General features: G+C 39.6%; 2 protein-coding genes across 3 annotated transcripts in view; one reads left to right on the forward strand and one right to left on the reverse strand.

The window, feature by feature from the left end:
- Positions 1-14: 14 nt before the first annotated feature.
- Positions 15-11,600, forward strand: LOC121732928 (annexin B10-like). The gene is given in 9 exon segments (XM_042122957.1): positions 15-190; positions 564-740; positions 1,544-1,748; positions 2,036-2,115; positions 2,711-2,824; positions 3,243-3,375; positions 5,481-5,671; positions 5,673-5,873; positions 11,027-11,600. Coding segments are annotated over 9 exon segments (1,173 nt in total). The 5' UTR covers positions 15-178; the 3' UTR covers positions 11,087-11,600.
- Positions 11,601-12,722: 1,122 nt separating this feature from the next.
- Positions 12,723-26,288, reverse strand: part of LOC121732927 (amyloid protein-binding protein 2) — a 49,776-nt gene continuing 36,210 nt past the window's right edge. The window contains exons 2-12 of one of the 2 annotated variants that reach the window (XM_042122956.1): positions 23,001-23,114; positions 20,105-20,216; positions 19,111-19,237; positions 18,027-18,197; positions 17,524-17,709; positions 16,821-17,184; positions 16,091-16,196; positions 15,617-15,759; positions 15,182-15,347; positions 14,496-14,624; positions 12,723-14,124 (exon numbers count right to left, since the gene is read on the reverse strand). In XM_042122956.1, the coding sequence (XP_041978890.1) occupies positions 14,024-14,124; positions 14,496-14,624; positions 15,182-15,347; positions 15,617-15,759; positions 16,091-16,196; positions 16,821-17,184; positions 17,524-17,709; positions 18,027-18,197; positions 19,111-19,237; positions 20,105-20,216; positions 23,001-23,114 (1,719 nt within the window). In that variant the 3' untranslated portion in view covers positions 12,723-14,023. Of the gene's footprint in view, positions 14,125-14,495; positions 14,625-15,181; positions 15,348-15,616; positions 15,760-16,090; positions 16,197-16,820; positions 17,185-17,523; positions 17,710-18,020; positions 18,198-19,110; positions 19,238-20,104; positions 20,217-23,000; positions 23,115-26,288 lie in introns of both variants that reach the window. The other variant, XM_042122955.1, reaches the window with a different exon arrangement.

Below are 26,288 nucleotides of genomic sequence, written 5' to 3' on the forward strand. Positions count from 1 at the left end.
ACAGTTGTCAAAATTGATATCGGGTTTGTTTCGGATGTTTGTGGAGCTCGAGCTATTTATTATTTTGGTTTTTATTTAACAATATTATCTCAATAATTGTCGATAGCACTGTGTTGAGCATTTATCCGTTTAATAAATCTATATTAAAGTTGCAAGTCGCGACCACAAAACTTTGAAGATGGCATTTGTGGTGAGCTCTTCTTGATACAATTAAATAATTGCAGGGCGTATTCGGCATTCTGGTGACGTCAACTCTATTCAATTAACTAAAGTGACTAAGGGCAGGAACCTTTTTCTATAATACTAGTGAATTGTTCGCATGCGATAAGTTTTTGTTGGGCTTGACCTTTATGGACAGCAGTCCATTAGTCATTTGTTTACTTTAAAGTAATTTTATTATTGATCAACATTACAACCTAGATACTTTGCCGCTTAGTCACTTATTACATAGAAAGCTCTATAGAAAGTAGGTTTTTATGTAAATACCAACAAACAATAAGGAGTACTAAGCACTAACAGTACAGTAGATAATTATTGTTACTTTACCACCATCACAAATGCAGAAGGAACCTACCGTCGTCGGTGTCCCCAACTTTAACGCGGCAGAAGATGCTGCAGCTCTGCGAGCGGCCATGAAGGGCTTTGGAACAGATGAGCAAGCTATCATTGACATCCTCACCACCCGTTCCAATATCCAGAGACAGGCTATTGCTCAGGCTTTTACTCATGAATATGGAAGGGTAAGGAGTTCTTGCATTTTTTTTATTGCTAACAACCCACCTGGCTATACTGTAAATGGTACAAATTTAATCAATGAATGAGAATTGCATTGTAATCTACAACAACTGAGTAACTTTAAGATAGTGATAGCATAATTACTTCATTTCACAAATGGATCCCTGAATCGGAAAATAATTTATAAGTACTCATAATATTTTTTAAAAACCTATCCAACGACACCCCACATGGTGGGGTGGATGCGAAAAAAATTCATCCCCGTTTGATGTGCAGTGTAGGGTACCTTAAATTTTTTTTTTAAAGATCTTATATACCATTTTGTTGGCATCATTAATATGTGCATTAGTGCCAAATTACAGATTTGTAGAGACTAGGTAGTCCCTGAGAAAAACCGCGGACAGACAGACGGATTGACGGACAGACGGACAGACCAACATTATAATATAAGGGTTACTATGGAACCCTAAAAATAATCATGCTATAATGCTAAAATGATGTTATCAGCATGAAATGTACATACAAGCACTGATGTCACTTTTAATGTGGATTTCCTCAAAACGAATCATGACAAGCGCCCTATTGGTCTTAATGTACCTGGGTATACCTTCCAAAAATATACAATAAATTGTGTTTGAGCCTAATTCCAGAGCTCATGACATTTTTGCCCATCATCATTTGGCAAAGAAATCCTTGGGACTGCCCAAAAGGACATTTTAGATATGAGAAGTATTTATCATGGACTGTAATGTAAAACAAGTAGCCAGCCATGTCTAGTAGATAATAAAGTATATTTTCTCAATTACAGAATTTAATTGATGACCTCAAGTCGGAGCTTGGTGGTCACTTTGAGGATGTGATTGTTGCTCTGATGATGCCCCCCGCGGAGTACCTGTGCCGGGAGCTGAACAACTGTATGGAGGGCATGGGCACGGACGAACATGTGCTGGTGGAGATCCTGTGCACGCACTCCAAGAATGAGATTGCCGAGATTGTGCAGACTTATGAGAATTGTAAGTCTCTTCTTTCTTTTTAAAATAGATACAAAATTAGGATGCTTATGCAATCAACTAATTATTAAATAAACAAGTTTTATTTATATTTTAACTCAATGTTGCATGTTGAAAATGTTTAAACTGTCTTATTTGTGTTTTAATTTCTATCTATTAGAATTATTATTCAAGATGAACTTTTTTGGATAAGTATAGACAAAATATGATAGTTTAATAGTTTATGATCTTTTTAATATGACTTTCTATTAATTTAAATCTTGTAATTAAATTACATTACTAACTTTCAGTGTACAATCGTCCATTGGCAGAACACATGTGTTCCGAAACTTCTGGGGACTTTAGGAGACTGCTTACTCTTATAGTTACAGTAAGTAGTAGTGTAAAAAATTTGTTGGAAGAACTGCATTTAATTTATTCTTGATATTATTTGATTCACATCAATTAAAAGGGATTTAAATGCTTTTAAAAAACCCTACTATAGAAAATTAAGTGTTTTTAAAGGAGCATTGTTCATTATAGACTTCTACTACAAAATAGTAGAAATAATGCTTCAATGAATAAGATGATTCACACAACTGCAGCTTGTGACTAACACTATGTATTAAAGCTTATGCCATTTATTTTCTATAAACTTTATTTAAATAAAAATTTAATTGATTATGTTAAAAGTGCATAACCATTATCAAACACTGTGGAGAGCTAACTTTAAATCACTATTTAAACTCATATAACTTATTAATACATATCTTTATTTTGCTTCTGCTAAATTATTACTAGAAATATCCGAGTGAGTGACATTAATACAATATAATATAAAATGTATAACAAAATACAAAAAAGATTAGCCTATAAAACTCAGTGTCAAAAAAACACTGGCAAAACGCAAAGTTAGCACTAAAAAAAACAAGATGTCACTCGCTCGGCGCGAACTTTCATACAACGCTGATGTGAAGCGTGCGCAGGGGGCGCGAGACGAAGAGGCGGGGGTGGACGCGGGGCGCGCGGTTGAGGCGGCGCAGCAGCTGTACGACGCCGGCGAGGGGAAGTGGGGGACGGACGAGGAGATCTTCAACAAGGTGAATGCAGTTCAAACCACAGAGGTTCCAAAGCGTTTTCGAGTTACCATGGTGATCGTAACTTTCAGAACACAGTTTGTTTATATACCTAGTACAGCGCGTAACAATACTTTAGGGTGTGTATGTGTCCATTGTATAGAGTTGATTGTGAAATGCTACTTTCACAATTAATTCATGACGCTGGAGTGCTTGCCCATACAAATCTCAAAACAAAATTTGCTCTTTCAACGCTGCTACTTTTACGGCCAATTCTATACGAGGGACACATACACACCCTAGAGTATTATCACTTAGTTTCGTTACACCCTGTATATCATTACAAAAAAAAAGATTCACACCTATTTACAAATCACATCATTCTTTTATTTGAATCGCGTGAGAACTACAGCTATTTTCGTGATACATCTATATTATGCAGATCCTAGCGCACGAGAGCTTCGCGCAGCTGCGTCTAATATTCGAGGCGTACAAAGACATCGCGGGGCGCACCATCGAGCAGGCCATCAAGGCCGAGATCGGCGGGGAACTCAAGGAGGCGCTGTCCGCTATCGGTATATAGTGTGCTTACAGCTTTAGTATAAATATTGTTAGTATAAATATTTTACTTCTGCAGGCTTAACATAACAACGTTAGAAACAGGTGAGAAGGAACATACTGACAAATTTAAGTGACAAAATGGCGGATTACTTTTGTCAATCTGTCACTTTGTGTATTCTTCCGTAGAAAGAAACCACTTCTATGGTGACTATGCTAATGGCTCATTTTCATTGGTCGTTAACTCGTTCGTTATACAGCATGCGGGCAGTCCCCGCAGCCGAGATAACGACCAATGAAAGTTACAAGTCGATACGTGTTCGTTACACCGCCTGCGGTGATTGCCCGCATGTAAAGCATGCGGGCAATCCCCGCAGACCGTGATATCGACCAATGAAATTCATCGGTCGATATACAGCTTGCGGGACGCGAGTTGCCACGTTTCCGATTGGAGTTAAGGTTTGATTTGCTATGTTCGGTTTTGATAATTCCGTCGCGTATCTAAGTGTGTTGCTATACAAAACATTACCGCCGAATCGCTGCCGAACTTTACGCTCGACTCGGCTCGACGGAAATTCGGCTGGCGACGGAATTTCGGCATAGTGTGTCGTCTGTCGCGTTACGTCCGTATTTTGTATGTGTTTGATACGTGGCGTAAATGCGGCGGAATTTACGTCGGAATAATTCAGCCTAGTGTGCTTAGACACATACTGTAACAAATGATTTTATGTCTTGTACCTTGAAATCAGGTTGTTGTTCCATGCCCCATGGCAAGAACGTCTGTAACTGGCGACGACCACAGACATTCTCCCCAGCCCTGCGGGCCCTATCGACTAATGAAAACGGTTCCCCGAATGCGGGCCCTGTGGCACGCGTTCCAGAAATCTCTCGCACCCCACATGCGGGGCCTATCGACTAATGAAAACGGTTCCCCGAATGTGGGCCCTGTGGCACGCGTTCCAGAAATCTCCCGCACCCCGCATGCGGGCCCTATCGACTAATGAAAACGGTTCCCCGAATGCGGGCCCTGTGGCACGCGTTCCAGAAATCTCTCGCACCCCACATGCGGGGCCTATCGACTAATGAAAACGGTTCCCCGAATGTGGGCCCTGTGGCACGCGTTCCAGAAATCTCCCGCACCCCGCATGCGGGCCCTATCGACTAATGAAAACGGTTCCCCGAATGCGGGCCCTGTGGCATGCGTTTCAGATATCTCCCGCACCCTGCATGCGGGCCCTATCGACTAATGAAAACGGTTCCCCGAATGCGGGCCCTGTGGCATGCGTTTCAGATATCTCCCGCACCCTGCATGCGGGCCCTATCACAATCGACCAATGAAAATGAGCCATAAGCCTGCTGGACCAATGGAATGATGGTCCAAAATTTGAAGTAAAACATTTTTTCAGGAAAAAAAGATTTTAATGTCCTTTCCGGGACTAAAATTATCACCATATCAAATTTAATCAAAATCGGTTTAGCAGTATAAGCATGAAGAGGAGACAGAAACACGTATAATTGATCGTTTAACGCGTCTACATTTACATTTTATTGCCACATTCGCCTCTAGTACACCGACGTTGCGAAACGCGAAATATCAGCGAAACAGGCTTGTACCATGAAACTGTTTTGAGACTCAAACAATCAGACAAGAATGCCGCCTCGTACTCTAACAAACGTGAAATGACGTTGTTAGAGCAGGACGCGGCATTCTCGTCCGATTGTTCATTGTTTGAGTCTCAAAACAGTTTCGTAGTAGGACTACAGGAGTAGAGTGAGATTCAATATAACGCATTGCCGTGTGGCGAGTGAGACAGCAAATCGGTTCGCCGCTGTTTCGCGTTTCGCAGCGTCGGTCATCTAAAGGCGTTAAAGTTATTTAACCGCCTTACTCAGAGACATTTCATTATGATTAACCTTCAATTTAATGAAGAGTTTGACAGATAATGTATGGGGCTTATGTCAAAATTTTTAATTAATTACATTTAAGTAATTAATGTTCCACTCTGAGTACGGCAGTTAGACGCTTATGTTTAACTTATACTATATATTACGAATACAATATGTCCCCAGCAGCCCCGTGCTAGGTTAGGTTAGTTTATGGCGGTGCGCCGTGACATTTCAGTGGAGTGCGTGGAGAGCGCGCCGGCGTGGTTCGCGCAGCGGCTCCGCGCCGCCATGCAGGGGATGGGCACCGACGACAGAACCCTCATCCGCATCGTCGTCAGCCGCTCCGAGCTCGACCTGGCCGCCATCAAGCGGGAGTACGAGAGACTCTACGATAAGACCCTGGAGAGCGAGATAAGGGTATGTCTGACTCGTGCCGTCTCTTTCAGTTGAGTGCGTTGAGAACGCGCCGGCGTGGTTCGCGCAGCGCCTCCGCGGGGCGATGCAGGGCGCCGGCACCGAAGACAAGATCCTCGTCCGAGTGATCGCGACGCGGTCGGAGATCGACCTCGCCGCTATAAAGAGAGAGTACGAGAGACTGTACGATAAGACGCTGGAGAGCGATATCGCGGTTAGTACTGTGTTTTGTAGTTGACCAGCAAAATAAATAGACTAAGAGCCTGTTTCACCACTTTCTGATAAAGTGCCGAATAGGCTATTCACAACTTTTTTGACAGATTCTCCATACTTGATCTGTCAAGTTAATTGGTGAATAGCCTATTCGTCACTTATCAGGAAGTGGTGAAACAGGCCCTAAGGATATTTTTTATGAAAAACTTTGCATCTGATACCAGTATTGTACTTACATATTTAATAAACAGAGTTTTTAGAACATTTTTAGAACAACCGCCGTACTCAGAGATATTTAATTGATTTTAATCCGGGAGTTGACAGTATGTTTAAAATTTTAAAATAATTAAAATTTATTGATAAAAACTCTAAAACTATATAGTCTAAGCGATAAGTTGAGAATGGCGAAATATAGAGATAAGGGTCATAAAAATACGTGCGATAGCTCTTTAGATTCGGGAAGACGTCTAGAAAAATGTATCGGATGCGTGTATTAGCACACAAAAAATTGCAAAAGTTATAAGCAAATTAGGTTGCAAAAAAAAGGTATTATGTTTTTGCTAAAAACTCCGAAACTATTAACATTTAAGAAAATTTAAAAAAAGATTCTTAAAGAAGAGGAAATTTCCATAAAAAAATCCCAACTCCCGGAATTCTATCTCTATTATTTATAATTTTAATTTAACGCTGAAAGTAAGCCTCCGCGCGGCATTTTTAGGTAGCGCGCGTGGCTTCAAAACCGAGCACGTCACACTGATTATTTTTTTAAAGGTATTAAATATGAATTTAAAATTTTCAAAAACTTATGGTGTACTAGCTGTTGCCCGCGACTTCGTCCGCGTGGACTTCAGTTTATAGCGCGCGGTGTCAATAAAATTAGTGTCAATAGCTTTTTAAAACCCTGGTACCCCTTAAATCAAAATACCCAAAACAGCCGTGTAGTGTGCACATAATATGTTTTTTTTTAATTAAACTTTTTTATACCTAAAGCTTATTTAGCGTTACACAACTTAGCTGCATAATGCATTACACAACTTTAGCTTTGCCCAATACCCATAAACTATTTAGTATTTATTATTGGTAAACTGTTGTTTCTGATATCTATATTGGTACGTGAGTTAATTAATAACATGTGTAACAATCGAAATATTAACTCAACATGGTACCACCTCTTATAGAAATACACAATATGAGCAAGCGATAGCGCGATCTAGGCGACTCTTGGCGCCATCTGTTCCAGTTTTTGGAACTAACTTAATTTGAACAAATTTACGCATAAACACCCCCTTACAACCCCTTTTTTCAGTAAGAAGTAGCCTATGTCCATTCTCAGGCTTTACACTATCTGTGTACAAAATTTCATTACAATCGGTTCAGTAGTTTTGGCGCTGTTGTTTTTGAATTTGATATCTAAGTTGGTAGGTGAGTTATTAGTTAATAACGTGTATAACAATCGAAAGAATTGTAAAACCTACCTCAACATGGTACCACCTCTTATAGAAATACGCATGAGCAAGCAATAGCACGATCTAGGAGACTCTTGGTGCCATCTATTTTGAGTTTTTGGAACTAACTTAATTTGACCAAATTTACGCATTTTCACCCCCTTACCCTTTTCCAGTTAAAAAGTAGCCTATGTCCTTTCTCAGGCTTTAGACAATCTGTGTACAAAATTTCATTACAATCGGTTCAGTAGTTTTGGCGCTGTTGTTTTTGAATTTGATATCTAAGTTGGTAGGTGAGTTATTAGTTAATAACGTGTATAACAATCGAAAGAATCGAAAAATCTAGTTGAACATGGTACCACCTCTTATAGAAATACGCATGAGCAAGCAATAGCGCGATCTAGGGGACTCTTGGCGCCATCTGTTTTGAGTTTTTGGAACTAAGTTAATTTGACCAAATTTACGCATTTTCACCCCCTTACAACCTCCTTTTCCAGTTAAAAAGTAGCCTATGTCTTTTCTCAGGCTTTAGACTATCTGTGTACAAAATTTCATTACTATCGGTTTAGTAGTTTTTGCGTGAAAGCGAGACAGACAGACAGAGATACTTTCGCATTTATAATATTAGTATAGATTAGTATAGATTCCGAATACTTCAAAGAATTTGCTTCCGTTGGGAATTCAACTTAAAGGTAATTTTTCAACAAATTAGACAAAAGTTAACTAACGAAATTTTTTCGAACTTCCGTCCTCATTGTACTTTAAAGAAAACGTTTAAATAATTTTCGTAAAATTTTTCACTTCGTGGAGCCCTTGATATAAACATACTTAACAAGATCACGCCATAAAAGTTTAAAAAATTTAATCATTTTTTAACTTGAACACATTTGTACATCGTTGTTTTGTATTCTTTAGGAGTTTTAGAAAAAGAATATAAAAAAGTTCAGATTTTTTTTATAATAAATTTTTAAGTTAATAAACAATGAAATTGTTGATAAAAAATTTTTTTGTTATTGTAACCATAATATGGAAGACATGATTTTTAAGAGGAAATTTTTTTCTAAAATAATAATTTAAACAATAGAAATATTTAAAAAACGATTATAAACAATAAAATATTATTATTAAGAAAAAATTTTGTTTCTAAAAATCATAATATTTTCAAGAGAATAAAGGTAAGAAAAAAAAAATTTAAAAGCATCGAAATGGTCCATTGGTTTATAAATTCTTTATTAGCAAATGGCGGAATTTTTTTTTTTTTAGTTAGTACATGTCAATTACGTGATAATAAATGAAACAACTTTTTTTTTGACAATATTACGTGGATTTCTAGTTTTTTGTTCAAGTTAAAAAATGATTATAAACAAAGTATTAAATTTTTTTAAACTTTTATGGCGTGATCTTGTTAAGTATGTTTATATCAAGGGCTCCACGAAGTGAAAAAATTTACGAAAATTATTTAAACGTTTTCTTTAAAGTACAATGAGGACGGAAGTTTTTCGAAAAAATTTCGTTAGTTAACATTTGTCTAATTTGTTGAAAAATTAACTTCAAGTTAAATTCCCAACGGAAGCAAATTCTTTGAAGTGTTCGGAATACACCATAAGTTTTTGAAATTTTTAAATTAATATTTAATACCTTTAAAAAAATAATCAGTGTGACGTGCTCGGCTTTGAAGCCACGCGCGCTACCTAAAAATGCCGCGCGGAGGCTTACTTTCAGCGTTAAATTAAAATTATAAATAATAGAGATAGAATTCCGGGAGTTGGGATTTTTTTATGAAAATTTCCTCTTCTTGAAGAATCTTTTTTTAAAATTTCTTAAATGTTAATAGTTTCTTAGTTTTTAACAAAAAACATAATACCTTTTTTTTGCAATCTAATTTGCTTATAACTTTTGCAATTTTTTGTGTGCTAATACACGCTTCCGATACATTTACCTAGACGTCTTCCCGAATCTAATGAGCTATCGCACATATTTTTATGACCCTTATCTCTATATTTCGCCATTCTCAACTTATCGCTTAGACTAATACAAATAACTAAAAAATAGTTATTGATTAATTATTTTATTTTACATTGAAAAAAAAATGGATTTATTAACTGTAAGTCACGTGATTGAAAACGCCAATCTGAAGCAGTGATGTCATCGTTCAGTGTCAAACAAAATTGACAGTTGTTAGGTTAAACACTTACTCACTTTTGCTCTGTCTACGCTTGTTTTGTTACATGAACGATGACGTCACACGTGATCACGTGACCATAATGCCGCGTTTTTGTGACATATTTTGAATTCAGTATTTAAAATAATTTTAAACTCATTCTAGGGCATAATAATGAATAAAATATTAATTTACAGGTATTATTCTAAACAACTGAAGCGCTTAAAACTATTTTTAAAAAGTTGTCAACTCCCGGATTGTAAAAACCTTCAATTTAATGAAGAGTTTGACAGATAATGTATGGGGCTTGTCAAAATTTTGAATTAATTACATTTTAGTAATTGAGGTTCCACTCTGAGTGCGGCAGTAAGCAAGATAATGTTTCGAAACGTAGCTGTAATATTGCTTACAGTGGCTTAATGTTAAGGCTGAAGTTTATATTAAAGCCTCTTCTCTTCATCCATACTTAATAATTATTATAAATGCGAAAGTGTGTCTGTCTGTTACCTCTCCACGCTCAAACCACTTAACCGATTTTGCTAAAATTTGGTATTTTTATCCCGGAAAAATTACGGTCCCCGCATAAATGATTTTGGCGCAACGGAGTTCAAATATAAGAAAACATGGTCTATCCACGAGTAGCTTTATTTTTCTGGTCATTATTTTAATACATCAACACTTTGAAAAAGTAACTTTAGCACTACATTACAAAAATTTAAGCACATTAAAGCATGATCTTCTAATTTTCAAAGCATTTTAAAATATGTGTAGCTTCATCGGCTTTATATTGCTTGATTTATTGTATGTGATTATGATGTTGTAATGTGTTTTAAATTTTTATGATGCCACATTCACTGAACGGATTAGGAGGTAAGATCTTTATCAAATGAATTTAAAATTTTAAACGAGAAATGTAAAAAATAATACCTTCGCGTAGGTTCTATCAACAAAGTTAATTATTATGGGTATTTTTATATTACAAAACACTATTCCAAATTATAACACGTACTTACGACTACACTCAGAGATACGTCTTAACTCTTAATAATTACTTAAATAGTTATAAGAGTTATTGTAGACTGATAGAAAATGTATGTAGAAAATCATGTTTCCGAGTATGTCCATTAGACTACTATTATATCTATATATATAAAACTCAAAGGTGACTGACTGATTGACATAGTGATCTATCAACGCACAGCCCAAACGGGCGGACGGACGGATCGGGCTGAAATTTGGCATGCAGGTAGATGTTATGACGTAGGCATCCGCTATGAAAGGATTTTGAACACTTCTACCTCCAAGTGGTTAAAATAGGGGATGAAAGTTTGTATATAATAATACTTCTTAACGCGATCGAAGCCGCGAGCAAAACATCGTTTTACTATATATTTACTTTTTACTATGAATATCTCCATTGTTAATAACTTCACTACAAAACCACTCTTTACACGCATACTAACGATGTCGCGTTTCTTTCTACCCGCATGTGCTATTGCCGCCATCTTGAACCGGAAATGCATCCATTTTGTTTTGGCGACACCGCAGCAGGGCGAGACTTCCGGTGACTACAAGAGGGCCCTCATCGCACTTCTGGGACCGGCCTAAGAAGTACAGAAGTAGAGGAAAACACTGGCGCAGCTTTAGTTTTGTATGTGCTAGCAAGAATGTTGATATTATTTTTGCACTGTATTTTTATACTTTGATCTTTAAATTGTATTAGTTAGTGACCAGTGATCTGCCTAGAATGATTAATATGGAATTAATTTCCATTGTATTGTGGTAGTGTCAATGTTGTATTGTTTGATCTAGAAGGCTTTTTTATAGGAAGGTTTTTTTATTATAAATTTAAATATTTATGAATTTTATCATATCTAAATATATTATTCTTAACATCGAATGTTGTTCAACAATTATTAGCATTTAAGTAATAATTATTTTAATGATGCCTGAATGAGCCGAACTGAGATTATTTATAATAGTGCCTTGATAAAATGTTACTATTTATGTAAATTATATTGATTGTTATTGGCCTAAAGCATTCCATTAGACTCCCACCCTGTTCGTGTTGCTACCTTATTGAGTTACATGAGTACTAAAATGTATAATTATATTAATTTTATATTTGTTGTTTTCTTTCAAGATCTACAGTTTAGCCTATGTTAATAGTAAGATTTTTAATTTTTATTTTATTTTTATATTTTATTTTATTTTTGGGAAAACTTACAGCTATTTACAACTCCAATAAGATACATATTACACAGCGATATGCCAATTAAAAGTTTCCACTAGTGTATAATAGGTTAAAACTTAAATGTAACATACTCAACATCAAATCATGACAAACACAATGATCTAAATTATTATGCAACATCAATCATTAAGAATGTCCACCACCTTTACTTAACGGAGTACCTCTGAGTCCGGTTACAAAATTTAAATACCTCGGTCAGGTGGTAACCGATACTGTCAGTGATGAGGAGGATATTGAGGGAGCGCAGGGTGCTATCGATCCGCGGTAATATGCTGGCACACAGGTTTGCAAGGTGTACAGCGCCTGTCAAGATAACGCTTTTTAAAGCATTTTGTCAGACGTTTTACACCTGTGGTCTGTGGGCCAGCTTTACTCAACGGACCTATGGCGCCTTGCGCCTTTACAATAACATATTCAGGTCTCTATTGCGGCTCCCTCGTTACTGCAGTGCATCCGGGATGTTTGCCGATGCAGGAGTTGACGACTTCTATGTAATTATGCGCAAAAAAAGTAGCGTCAGTAGTGCAAAGAGTACGAAAAAGCCGGAAGTCTCCAGTAGATGATAGCGGAGAGAATTGACTCTGCAAGCCTTCGCAGACTCACTGAGCTACATGTCAGGGTAGCAAGATGAGCTGGAAATGAATAACAACCCTCAAATTTAAAATGTCAAATAAGTAAAATGTTACTTCAACTACGCTTAAACTTTCTGTTCTGACCTCGTACTAAACGAATATTTTCACATCTACCCTCTTTAAATTTATTTTAAAGCTTAATTGAAAGAGTTAACATTGATTTTAAAATGACACACATCCATGCCTAACGCCACACGCAAAAAAAAGTGATGGCACTGAAACGCAACGAATCGGTTAAAACTTCACGTCCATCTCCTAGTACAAAACGAGTATTCTAACAGCCCTCAATAAATTTAACGTGTCAATAAAGTAAAATGCATCGAAATGAAAAGGAAGGTGGAAAAAGAAAACCACGAAGTTATAGTAATTAATTTTTTATTTAACTTATAAATAATATCTTAGCCTCTTATTGATTTTGCTCTACGAAAGCCCTATCACTTATACGGTGATACTGGAGCTAGCTGTACATGGCAGTTCTACGCGGCTCAAACCTTATAAATATTTAAAGCCTGGCCAGTAATATAAAAAACTACAATTATAATGTGATTGAATGGAAATGTACACTCATCCACGCCGCAAACTCTGAGTAATATTATGCTTTCTATATCACTAATCCGAATAAGGTGGTGTCAAAATTGTTTTAGCACTTCTTTAGACGGACGATGTAAAAACGATTTCCCAGAACTATTAACAACATGTATATGTTTTACATATCACATTTCTTTTAATTTCTCACACACTGAATAATATAGCGACGTTACTTCAAAAGGCGGCGGTGAAGAGACAGCTACAAAATTACATTTCCATTCATTTCATGAATACCAGTTGGTTTTTGTGGTTTTTTATGTTCCTGGTCAGGGCATACGAGCTATGTGCGTTCGGGAAGCGTGGGGTCGGGTACAGGGTACAGTTCCCGTCACGGCGAATGGACTGGGCAGTGCACATAATATAAAAGTGTAACAAAACGGAGAGATAACACTTTAGGGTGAGTATGTGTCCCTTATGTAGAGTTCACTGTAAAGTAGCAGCGCTAAAAGACGATTTCTTTTAAATTATTGTATTGGCAAATTTCAACGTTAGCGCATTTGTCATAGAAACTAAAGTCCAAATTGACTGTTTCAGCTCTGCTACTTTCACAGTGAGTCACTATAAAGGGACACATACACATTCTAACTCTAAAGTATTATCACTGTTTTATTACACCTGTATAATGTATATCCTGTAACGCCATATAATTGTCTAACCAGCATTAAATAACTTATTACTAGCTTGCGCTATCGTCAATAAGGCTTATTTAACCCTTCTTCTTGTCAATAATTTTACCTATGAGGCACGATCCCTCAAACTGCCTTGCCCTATCCGCGTGACGTGGACTGTTAGTCCCAGTTCAGACACAGCGGGAATCACGCGGTTTAGACTTGCGTTATAACCGCTCGCGTCTTATTGCAAAGGCGTTGTATTACAGCGCTGACACACCGCTCGGTTTCTGCACGGGAAATGCGCAGTTTCCGCTTCGTCTGAACTAGCACTAATACAACTACCTTAGTAATGTCCCCGATATATTATGATAATGAATATTATGATACTGAGACACTATGAACGTAGTTGTAGTGTATAAAGTTTGAGCGAATGGCTTGTCCCGGTGCGCGCGCGCGGCGCTCAGTCTGGGCTGGCGAGACGCGCCTTCAGTTCTTCGAGCGGCATCACCTCCTCATCCCCTAGGGGAGGCTGCTGCTCCGTCTTCGATTGTTCTCTGAGATCTGTAAATACAAAATGAAACATTTTAGATGAAACTCGCGATTTCTTCATCGACCCTTGTGATCCAGTGGGATAACCGATATGACTGGTGACTCTGGTGAGAGATTAGGCACAGGATCGATTTTCACATGAATGTAAAAAGTCATGCGAAACATGGTTCAGTGTTCACCTATCTCGTCTGAAAATCTGAAAATCGGGTAGGTGATCAGACTGTTCTAATTTAACCAGGAAAGAAAATTCTGTTGTTCCCACATAGGATAATCAATCCCATCAAAACTTAGACCTCGGCCCAGACAAGGGCACATTTAATGTGTTCCCCTTCTACCTTCAAACCCCTGACACTAGGGTTGCATAAGATGAAATGCCAACTCACCATGCCAGTGCTGCAGCTGCAGGTTATAGTGCCAGGCGCGGTCGTGCTCTTTGAGCTGCGTGAACACATACACCAACCCGCGGTAGTCGTACTCCAGACCGGAATACCGCTCGCCGAACAGCTTTAGACCTGCGGAGGTAGATACATTATAAGCTGATCGCACATTTGTCAGCATCGTACGTGCCGTACGCGTCGAACGCACCGCATAGTACACGAAATGCGGCGCGCACGGTGCGGACGAATGTGCGAGGTTTCACATAATTTCATACAACGAATTCGAAAATGCGGCGCGTACGGCGGATGCTTGCCGATCACCTATAGTGAATGCTCAATTAAAATAAACTACAGTAGTTTTATCAGAAAAGTAGTTTCCCTAACCGGAAAAAAATTAAGCTCGCACCTCCTTTCAGCATTTATCGCTATCTCCTATTGTTTAAAAATTCCTACTGTGCCCTTTTTAAAAACATCACCTATTATTGTAATGATTGAATACAATTTAGCGGGAAGCGCACACTTAAATCATGAAAGCCTACGTTTGAATAAGTCAGTTCTCGTAACTCTTCGTAATACAATCCTATTTAGATTTGCGCGGTGTCGTAATCACACATGCGACAAGGACTGATGCATAGTCGTAGCATCGAGAGAGAGAGACGACAAGATATGTAAGCGAGATTAGAGATATTCACTGATAGCTATGGAGCGCAGGTACAGCTTCTCGGCGGCGCGGTGCATGTTCATGTGGTAGTTGTAGAGGGAGGCGAGGTGGCCGACGCTCAGCCCCACCTCGTAGTCTTCGGGCCCGAGCAGCTCCTCCTTGATCGCGATCGCCTTGAGGTGCATCATCTCGGCGTCCTGCAACACGTCGGTTAATGGTGAGATATATCCGTTGAACTATTTATGTTAATTGGACGATTTTAGGCATTTGTGTATCAACTATCAATCCACAAAAAAATTAAGTATTGAGTTTTGAATGCAGTTTGGTGGGATGGGTGGGTGGCCATAACTCACACTTACAAATTTACTGCTATACTCCAACACGAACACGAGTTGGAGTACAACTAGTGACACAAGTAGCGACGTACCCACGTCCCAAGGATACAAGTGGACACATCAATACGTACCTGGAACTTCTGCATGCTCTGGTACAGGCGGCCGAGGTTGCCGTAGTGCTTGGCGGTCTGCACGTTCTTCTCGCCGAAAGCCATTATCGACAGCTCCAGCGCCGCGCGGTGTAACGCCTCAGACTCCTCTAGAAGACTCGGCTCTGGAATACGATACGAATATAATATTTTTTTCACAATTATTAAATTTTTGACATTACACAACCTCAATTACCTAAGCCCAACTAAAATTTACCCAAGCTCAGCTATACACAGCAAGACAAATAACAATACTGATACTCTACAGGAGCCATGGTAAGCATACCTCCATAAATAGACATTACGTAGATTTCAAAAAAAATTGCAATAATTCAATACTTCAATAGTATTATCATAATGTATCGGATATCAGAAGCTATTCGAGAGAGTAAGATTGACTATGCATGTTATAATAATATGAGTAGTTAATGAAACTTTTATTATTATATTAAATACCTTGCATATTCTGTCCAGCGGGCGTGTCGAGCGCGATCTCCTCTAAGATGAGCGCCTTGACGCGCTTCGCCGACGCCAGCAGCAAGTGATCCCGTGGCACCAAGTTCTGTCGATAAAGAAATCATTAGGTTACTTCGATTATATAAATATATAGGCTCAATAAGACTATATTCGTGTACTACAAGAAAAGTTGGTATGCAGATGGTGGACCCACATTTTTTTTTTTTTGAAATAAGGGGGCAAACGAGCAAACGGGTCACCTGATGGAAAGCAAATTCCGTCGCCCATGGACACCCGCAGCAGGTGCTTGCCGGCCTTTTAAGAGGGAATAGGGTAATAGGGGAGGGTAGGGATGGAAAGGGAAGGGAATAGGGGAGGGTAGGGAAGGAAATAGGGTAGGGGATTTGGCCTCCGGTAAACTCACTCACTCGGCGAAACACAGCGCAAACGCTGTTTCACGCCGGTTTTCTGTGAGAACGTGGTATTTCTCCGGTCGAGCCGGCCCATTCGTGCCGAAGCATGGCTCTCCCACGTATAAATTTGGTCGGTTTATGTAACTTAACGTCAATAGTCATATTATGTCGCCTGGGTTTGACGTTAATCCGACAAAATTACGTAGGTCCGCTATCTGTCTAAGAATCGATTTATCTGATAGTACTATTCTTTCCGTTCCAATTCAAAACGGTCAATGAACTTCAAACTGAACGAAAATTAGTCAACACCAACTAACCTCTATAATACGTATCGCTCGTTCTGCGTGGTCGCGCGCCTTATAGAACCTGCCGGACGAGTACTCCAGCACGTATAGCGCGTACGCGAGATCCTCCTGCGCCGTCGCCACATGCAGACTCGCTCGGCCGTACACGCGTCTCAGGTGTGCTAGGGCCTCCTCGTATACGCAGACGCTGCGTTTGATCGCGTCTACGTTGAGGAGGTAGAAGGCTAGGTCTAGGAGGGCGTGTGCGCGACGCGGGTGGGCGGGGGCGTGCGCGCTCGCCAAGGCCACGCCCTGCCGCGCAAGTAAACCCGCAGCGCCGAAGCGTCGCTTGACGACGCACGCGCGCGACGCACCGCGTACGCATTCACCGCGAATCCTGTAAATTATTAGATGATCGTTAAAACTTTTAACAACATAATATAGTGCTAATTTAGATCATATTTATATGTATTTTCTTTACATTTTAATAAAGCCTAATAATAAAGTGGTATTACGCGTGTCTGCATCAAACTCCGTTTAGGTTTAATACAAACCCAATGTAAAAAAATACAATGAAACATTGACAAACAATATTCTGAACAAAAAAAAAGTAACTATAAAGTACTTGTTGTTGTACCAATATGTTCATACAGTAAATATTACTTAATATTAAAATTGTCTGGCCATAGACCCCTAATAAGTTTGTTAGTTTACGAGGTGTAGATCAGACTCTGACCTGACAGGTATGTCCGGCGTGAGCATATGCAGCGCGCGCATGGACCACGCGTGCGCGGCGCTGTAGTCGCACAGCACGAAGAACAGCGCGCTGAACTCCTTGAGCAGGCGGACGACGAGCGCGCGCGCGCCCCACACGCCGCACCCCGCGCTGTTGTGCGCCATGGCGGGGCTTAACTCCACTCTGAAATCACAGTATCATAATGTATTTCAATTTGGAATTGTTTAGACTTTAGAAGCAAACAAATCTACATGCTGCATACCACGGGTTCAGGAACTAACCCGGCGAAAATTTAACGCCACGACGAAAAGGCCACAGGTCTAAATAAAGTTCGGTATATATAACTTGGCATAACAGCTTTCGTACATTTAACGTTTGATCACTTCCCAGCATTCTGCATTCCAGAGTCCAGACATAAGTCCGCCTCTGAACTGCCGCATTGTAAAGTTTTCAAGACCACTATTCCACAACCCTTTTTAAACCTTTCCCGCCAATACCTGTCGTCGTCCGTGTCGTCGGTCTGCGTGGCGGCGTCGCACGACGTGGCGGCGGCGACGGGCGCGGCGGGCAGCGGCGCGGCGGCGTCGTCGGGGATGCCCAGCAGCTGGAGCGACAGCGAGTACGTCTGCAGCGCCGCAGGGAAGCAGCAGTATGCCGACTGGGTGTGCAGCAGCCTGGAAATTCAAACCAAATACGTATTATATGAATTCATGAAATCGATTACTGATTTTCTGGCACAAGAATCAGATTCGTAAATGGAAATCGTATCAGGGACCTAAGAACGAAGCCGTTTTAAGAATCAAATGAACGAATCGGAATGCCCCTGGCCAATGGAGTATACATTATAGCAAGCTACAGAGTGCTTCTAACAAGGTATGAACTGTAAGCACGAGTGTGAACATATTTTCCTATAAGCGTCTTACGATGGCGCATGGAACATCACTAGACTTGCGTTATACGTTTGACAAGTATCTATAGAACTTCTGCTTACGATCGGCACAACGGGGAACGAGCGATGCGCGCGCTCTATAGCTTGCTAATGTATACTCTAAGCCCGTGCCACTCTAACTGTATACGTGAAATGACGTTGTTAGTTTTTTCGTTCGAATCGGATTCGGAAACTTTACGGTGCGATCATTGGTCAATACCTAGCGCGGCGAGCGTTTATTGGATGTCGCGCGATGAAGTTTCCGAATGTGAGTCGAATTACGCATCAGGGTCCAGGTGGGGTAATGCAGATATACTTGTGGCGCAGTCGGAGGCCACGGAAGGCGTGTAACGCGTGTGACTCTCACGTCCCCGTCCTGCGCCGAAGTAGTTTCACTGAAACCATGCCTGTTACGCAGGAGCGGACGACCGACACGACTGACGTGAGATCAGGCGCAGGACCGACTTTTTACATGCTCATCCGACGCATGGATCGTCTTACTTGTCAGACAATGGCAGGCGATCAGCCTGCATTGTCCTAACCAAACTTGGAAATAACAAGTTTCCAACGCGGGAATCGAATCCACGACCTCCGAGCCAAGAGCCGAGCTCTAAACCACTGAACCACGGAGGCGTTAGTCAAAAAAAAAAATGGTATACCTGTGGCAACACTCGAGCGTGAGCCGCTTGTAGTATGTGGAGGGCGGCTGCGCGCGGCACAGCTCCAGGCACCGCGTCAACACGCGCTCCGCGTCCGGGTACCACCCCGCCTCGTTCAGGAACCCGCCTGGAATGTGACGACATCTAGCTATTTATCTGGATACTTAGGACCTGTTTCACCACATTCTGATAAAGTGCCGGATAGGCTATTCACAACTTAACTTGACAGATATAGTATGAAGTATCTTTTACATAAGTTGTGGATAGCCTATCCGGCACTTATCAGGAAGTGATTAAACAGGCCCTTAGAATACTATAATATAATAATATAATATTTATACTGGATACTTAGAATACTAAGGACCTGTTTCACCACTTCCTGAAAAAAAATGCCGGAAAGGCTATCTACAACTTATTTGACAGATTCTCCATACTCTATCTGTCAAGTTAAGTAATACATAACCTATCCGGCACTTATCAGGAAGTAGTGAAACAGACCCTTATAATCTCAGGTAAGTAAATATACCTTGACTAATGACTAACCTATGACCCTATCAATCTTCCGTCGATAGAGAAGCGGAAACGTGGGAATGCCCACTCTACTGTCTTGTGTCCTGACTCCTGTCCTCTCTTTCATATTTTCCAATTTTCCCATCTTGATTTCATCTCTTCCATTTGTCCGTAAGTCCTTGAACTCACTAGAGTGGGCAACATATTTGCAACATTTCCAATATTACGAAACTTCTAACTCTTTAGTTATTAAAATATGACTAGATGACGCCCGCAACTCCGTTGCGCCAAAACTAGTTTATCGCGCGGGAACCGTACATTTTTCCGGGATAAAAAGTATCCTAGATGTCCTTTTCCCGGGACTCAAAGTATACCCAAATTTCGTCGAAATCAGTTCAGCGGTTTGAGCGCGAACAGACAGACGGACACACTTTCGCATTTATAATAATATTAGTATGGATTAAGAATGAACAGAATATCTCACCTAGCCTCAGCCCCAGCTGTATGAGTGGTCTGCGGGGGGCGGCGGAGTCGGCGCGCGCGAGGTACGCCCGCGCCAGCTCCTTCGACAGCATAGACCCGTGCTCGATCACAGCCTGCAAATTGTAACGACACGGTGAGTACATCGCCACGAGTGGATCAACTCAATTGGATAAAGTCACAGATGAATAATAAATAGGCCCCATATTGTGTTTTGAGGGAATAGTTAGGTCACGCCGGCGCAATAGGATTTAGAAATTGAACAGACCAGGAACGCAACTCGCAACACAGCGGCACACAGCGGCACACAGCGGCAATATTACCCGATTACGACGAAGTCAAAAAGACGGGTAACGATTTTGGCAGTCTTTGTATGCATGTATGTGTCCTCGTAGCAGCTAAACTCCGATTTTAGCAAATGAGGTGAATAAAGTAATGGTGACGCTATATTTTTTTCAACATTTTGTATATTTTCGTGGTCTTTAAAACGTTTAAACTTTAAATAATTTTACGCGATATCATCTGTCGCGGTCGGTGTAACATTGTACTCGTAAGTCGTAAGACCACAACCCGTACAAGTGCCCACGTACATAATACCCGATTATACGTTATATTGTAATTAACACGTATAAGTAGGCGAAAATTAAATCTACGTAACGCGATTACTCGGTGTTTGGTACTCTAGAACAGACGCTGTAGAACGCTGACAGGTCACAGGACGTTGGTAGAATTTCGGTAGGTTCTATTGTATCCGCAACTCTGCCTTAAGCGGGGAGTGGAGCACCATGGGGTTTTAGTGAGTAGGACGCCAGGGGAGTCCCACATATCCCGGCCGATTATCCCCCAATCCACCAAGGATGCGCAAAGCATTTCCCCATATAAAAAATGAACAAGAAGTAAGAACAGGGGTTCTTAAACTTTTAAGATGTTCAGCCCCAAATATTTTTCATTTATTATGGATGTGTTTTGATGACTACTTCCATGTGCCGGAACCCCTAGGACCTAGCTAAGTAACTATGCGGAAGTGACTTCGGGTATTCCACTCTAGGTCTTTAACAGACAACACTAGAAAAATAACTTTTTTGTTCGATTTAAAAAAAAAAAGAATCATATCATGATTCATAATATGATTTTATTTTATTTTTTATTTTTATTTGAACGGAAAACATACAGTGATAAAACTTAAATTAAAAATTAAGGCTGATTAGTATCTAAGCACTATTAATATGTTTCCACAAATAGAAGTCTAAACATTAACAACATTGCTTTAAATTTAGGTAGACAAAAGTATTTGGTAATGATACAATAGTATACGTTACAAAAGCAATCCCAATGATAATATCCATAGTACAAGAGAAATAAATCCAACAATGACAAGCTTCAAACCAATTTTTATTGATTGACTTTCTGATAGCATAAATAGATGAATTAAAAATGTCAATGTCATGGTGTTTACTCAAATCATTCAGGCAAGCAGGTGTTCTAACGAAGAAGGAATTCTTCCTATAATTGGAATGGGAGAATGGAATATAAAAGGGGTTGAAGGAGCATATTCTGGATGAGCGGGAAGGGACTTTCAGGGTAATTTTGGAAACAAGAAAGGAGGAATCTATTTTATTTTGGGCAATATTTAGGAATGTGCAAATGTCAGCTACTTGACGTCTGAGATGCAGGGGTAGCATGTGATACCTTCTACATCTCGATTCATAGTCAGTGTCAGATGTTCCGCATTTATATTGTAGGAATCTCACAAATCGTTTCTAGATGGATTCGAGCCTGTTAGTATAGGTAATGTACTGAGGGTTCCAAATTTGGCAGCAATATTCAAGGGCACTACGTACATACGAGCAATACAGTACTTTTAAAATTTTTATGTTTTTGAATTGGGAGCTCATTCTGATTACAAATCCAAGCGACTTGTTGGCCTTAGAGATAATGTGATCCAGATGCTTCGAGTATGAGAATTTCGAATCGTGAATAACGCCTAGGTCACGAATCTCTGATACTTCTTTTAAGACTGTTCACGCAGTGAGTAGGAAGGTTCTTTATGGTCTTATCTGCCCGGCTAAACGTTATCGTATAACACTTATTAATATTTAGGTCTAAATTATTATCTCGACAATATTTTTCAAAACCATGATCCTCCAAAGCGACCATTTTAGCCCCGCAGTCATCAACTGCCAAAATCATTATTAGCCTTTCTGCTTCGCTGTAGTCGGGTAAGAACAAGGGCAACCAAACTACATTAGCAGGACGCGTTATGCGAATATTTTAATACTTAGTAATACATGAATACTTAGTATACAATATTATAATGCGAGTTCGCACAACGCCTTTGAAGTGTCGTGTGGGGCGTGCACCGCATGTGTAATAACGCGAACGCTATAATATTTATTTTAGCACACGTATCCGTCCGACGTTGTGTGAATATGTCTCTTTATTAAGAAGACAACATTCGAGAGGTTATCCTCATTGTTAGTATACAGGATAATATATACCTGTTTTATAAATGCTATCGCACCTGCTACAAGCGAGCGCTCAGCCGCTCACCATTAGGCTCAGTCACTCATACTTTGTTTGTTTACCAGATTAATTTTAAATAATCACAAGTCAAAAATTGCAAATTTTATAGCCTATGTTACACGGGTCATTTTTACGAATCTATTGACACACCTTGCTTCACAATCTGATCAGTAGTTAATAGGTTTGGTTAGTAATCCTCATGCATATTTCATACAATTGACTCGCGCAGTGCTCCTTTCTTTTATCATTGCATCGTAGTATTTTAAGAATATATTATTATGCTTTCAACTGCCTTCAACGAACATCACATACTCTCAATTCTCAACACATATCCTATACTCAACACTAATAATAATAATCAGCCCAAGGTAACTCACCTGGAAGCACTGCAGCAGGGGCAGCTGGTTGCCGGAGAAACGCAGCAGCCGCTCGAAGGTCTCCAGCTCGGACAGCTCCGCGCCCAGGATGCACAGCTTGCGCTCCTGTAGCATCTGGGGAGAGAAGAGAACAATGAGTAAAGTTGTGGGAAACAATGAGTATAATTGTGGGGAACAATGAGTAGAGTTTAGGGAGCAACGAGTAAAATTGTGGGGGACAATAATGAGTAAGTTGTGGGAGCAATAAGTAAAGTTGTTGGGAACTATGGGTAAAGTGGCGGGGAACAATGAGTAAAGTGGAATTTCGGCATGGTGTGTCATCGGTAATTTAAAATACATTGCATGCGGAATCAAGCTGAACTTCTGCCGCTGATATTCGGCACAGTGTGTTGAGACTATAGACACGTCCTGAAATATTCGTGGAAGTCCAGGAAAGGTTGATAGTAATAGCATGTAATAGGCAATAGCAAATAGCTATTCGCGGCCGAAGCAAATTATCGAAACAGGTTTAGATATTTAAAGACTGCATGTAATTATAATAAATAATTCATACAAATTGTAACGGTATGCGATCTCGCCTTGGATTCAACTATTGCGAACTCATTGCATGTTGTGCCATTATTTTGAAATAATTAATATATTTTTATACCTACTAATAAAAACCAAACTTATGTTTACCAAAATACTAATAACATAATGATGTTATTAGTTGCTGCTTGACGGCATTTTGTCGTTGCGACGCGGTGGTGGTTGTGGTACGTGTGGATTGGCCCTTAATATCAAACATCAGCCTTCGGACCTCTCATTTCTCAACACGTGGAATTTCACATTTATGTATACGAGATTGCGACTGCCAGCCGTCAGGTGCTGGTGGCAAGTGGCAGGGTCAAGTACGACCAGGTGTCCCCGGGTGACGGGTCACAGGTCACGGGTCAAACAAGTGCTGAACGCATGACCCACTGACCCGACCCCAAGGTCATCGTCTACCACAGCTGCTGTCGAAAGGGCCGTCATCACTTTTGACATCTCAATTCCTTATTTTTTTTAATATAAAATATAAGGGGGCAAACGTGCGTTTTTCGTGTTACTTTCTGCCACGCACTGTAAAACTCTAGAATGAACTGTCACCAGCAGTATTTCCGGACCAATACGACCTGCAAACCTTCAAGAAGAGAGCGTATTTTCTCTTAAAAGGTCGGCAATGCACCTGCAGCTCTTCTAATGTTGCGAGTGTCCATGGGCGACGGTAGTTCCTTTCCATCAGGTGACCCGTTTGCTCTTTGGCCGCCTAATTTTATAAAAAAGTCTGATATAATCACTAATTACCGTATCCGGCATAAAGGTCTAATTTAGAAAAATCAAAGTCTGTAATCTCGATTCTTAAACGACGGCAAGTGAAATGACTGTAACAATTAGCAAACTAGTTAGTTAGCAGGTCGGCGATAAGACGCTAATCGTGCCTGACCTTGCCGTGTAGTAGTTTAAACTTTAAAGACACGTGACACGTTATTTTAGTCGAGTATTCTTAACCCTAATTAAAGTTAAACTCTAACGCCCTTACTAATAAACGCTGTATAAGCTTTGAATAGTTATGCAGTGTTTTGTCTTCATCAATCCAATTAAAAATGTCACTTGTGTGACAGGAAAAAAACACTGTATAACTATTCAAAGCTTATACAACGTTTATTAATTATTAGTAAGGGGGTTTAACTTTTAGTTGAGAAAATTGCGAGGTCGAAAGCCACTAATCGAATCCATATGGACTAAATGTGGACACTGGCTGACGCACTTACGAATATTAATAATTACTTGTATAGGTCTACCAGAATCTGATGGCAATTTTTGACAGCAGATTTTCAAAAAATATCCTTGATCATTGGATAAATTTTTATATTCAGAATCAGCCGCTATAAGAAAAAAAAAAGGATCAAAATGTTTTATTCCAATTACCCCGGTATTGCTAGAGTCAATTTATTTTCTCCCTTTTTGCCATCAGATTCTGGTAGACCTATAGTAATTAAATTAAGAATTTGACATAATAGTATCTTCGTACATTATATCTGTCAAACTCTTTATATAACTAAATTTAAGTATAGGGATTATGTCCAAATTTTCATTTAATTAAATGTGACGAGTAATTAATATTAATTGTCTCTGCGGCAGTTAGTCTTGTAACTTGTTCTATCCTATTTTAAAGACTTTTCTTTTTAACCACTTCAACACATTTTCCTGCTTTCTATGCACTATATTTCATTTACTCAATACATCACTTTCACCAAAACTGAAAGTGAAAGGTTTATTTAGTTTAGTGCAGATTAATGAGTTACGACTTGAGGTTAAAATAAATAATAAATTCATCAAAATGCTGCATTAATCGGTATAAACTTCGAAAGTATCCAGTTTTTTTTTGTCCTGAAGGCAGGTGGTTGTAGCCCTGACGCACTGCGACCCATGAGGATATCTATTGTGACTCCTTCGCACTAGAGTATCGTCCCCAACCCAATGCTGCTCATAAATTGAACGATGTGGTTGAAGTTGGTGCCACGAGTATCCTGTACGAATCATTCTAATTCTCCATTCAACAATAATGTTGCCGAAAAATGTACGGTTCCCGTAAGATAAAACCATTGTGAGCCCCATATAGTATTAGAATAAAGATAAAAAATTGGATATCTTAATAATTGTAAGTTGAGTTGGGCGCACCGCGCAGCACAAGGTCACCGCCAGCGCCAAGTTTACCCAACCTTTGTGCATCTATTTTAGTACTGAGGTTATGTAAAAACGCTAATAGCCAATATTCGGCAAAACGCGAGACTATTAAATATGGTTTTAAAGGTCAGGATCATGGTATAGTTAAACTTATTTTTGAAAAGCAACAGAAGTTCAGGCTGTTGCTCAGCAGAAGTAGGTACATGACGTATGAGATTTAACTAAGCATTGTCTATATTTATTATTTTAGTATAATTACTTACATAGTACAAAAGTGTTCGTATTTATCTAGCTCCTCCAATTGACTACTAATTGGTCGCTGTAAAGCGTTTGTGTATTAACCCACATTTTTTTTGTTGAGATATGAATGCAGTCTTGTTTTAAATTTTCTATGACTTATATCACTTCTACTAGTTAGAAAATACTCGGTACGTATTTTTTTGTGGGAAACAAAATATGCTTAACACCGTCTAATTAGCAATTAGTGCATTGCCATTTACAGCAAATCCGTATGTCATTTTGTTGTTCACCAATCACCGTTATGTAAGTCTGCGGGTGACAGGCGACAGTTCCGCAGCC

Source organism: Aricia agestis, chromosome 13 (genome assembly GCF_905147365.1).
Source record: "Aricia agestis chromosome 13, ilAriAges1.1, whole genome shotgun sequence".
NCBI lineage: Eukaryota > Metazoa > Arthropoda > Insecta > Lepidoptera > Lycaenidae > Aricia > Aricia agestis.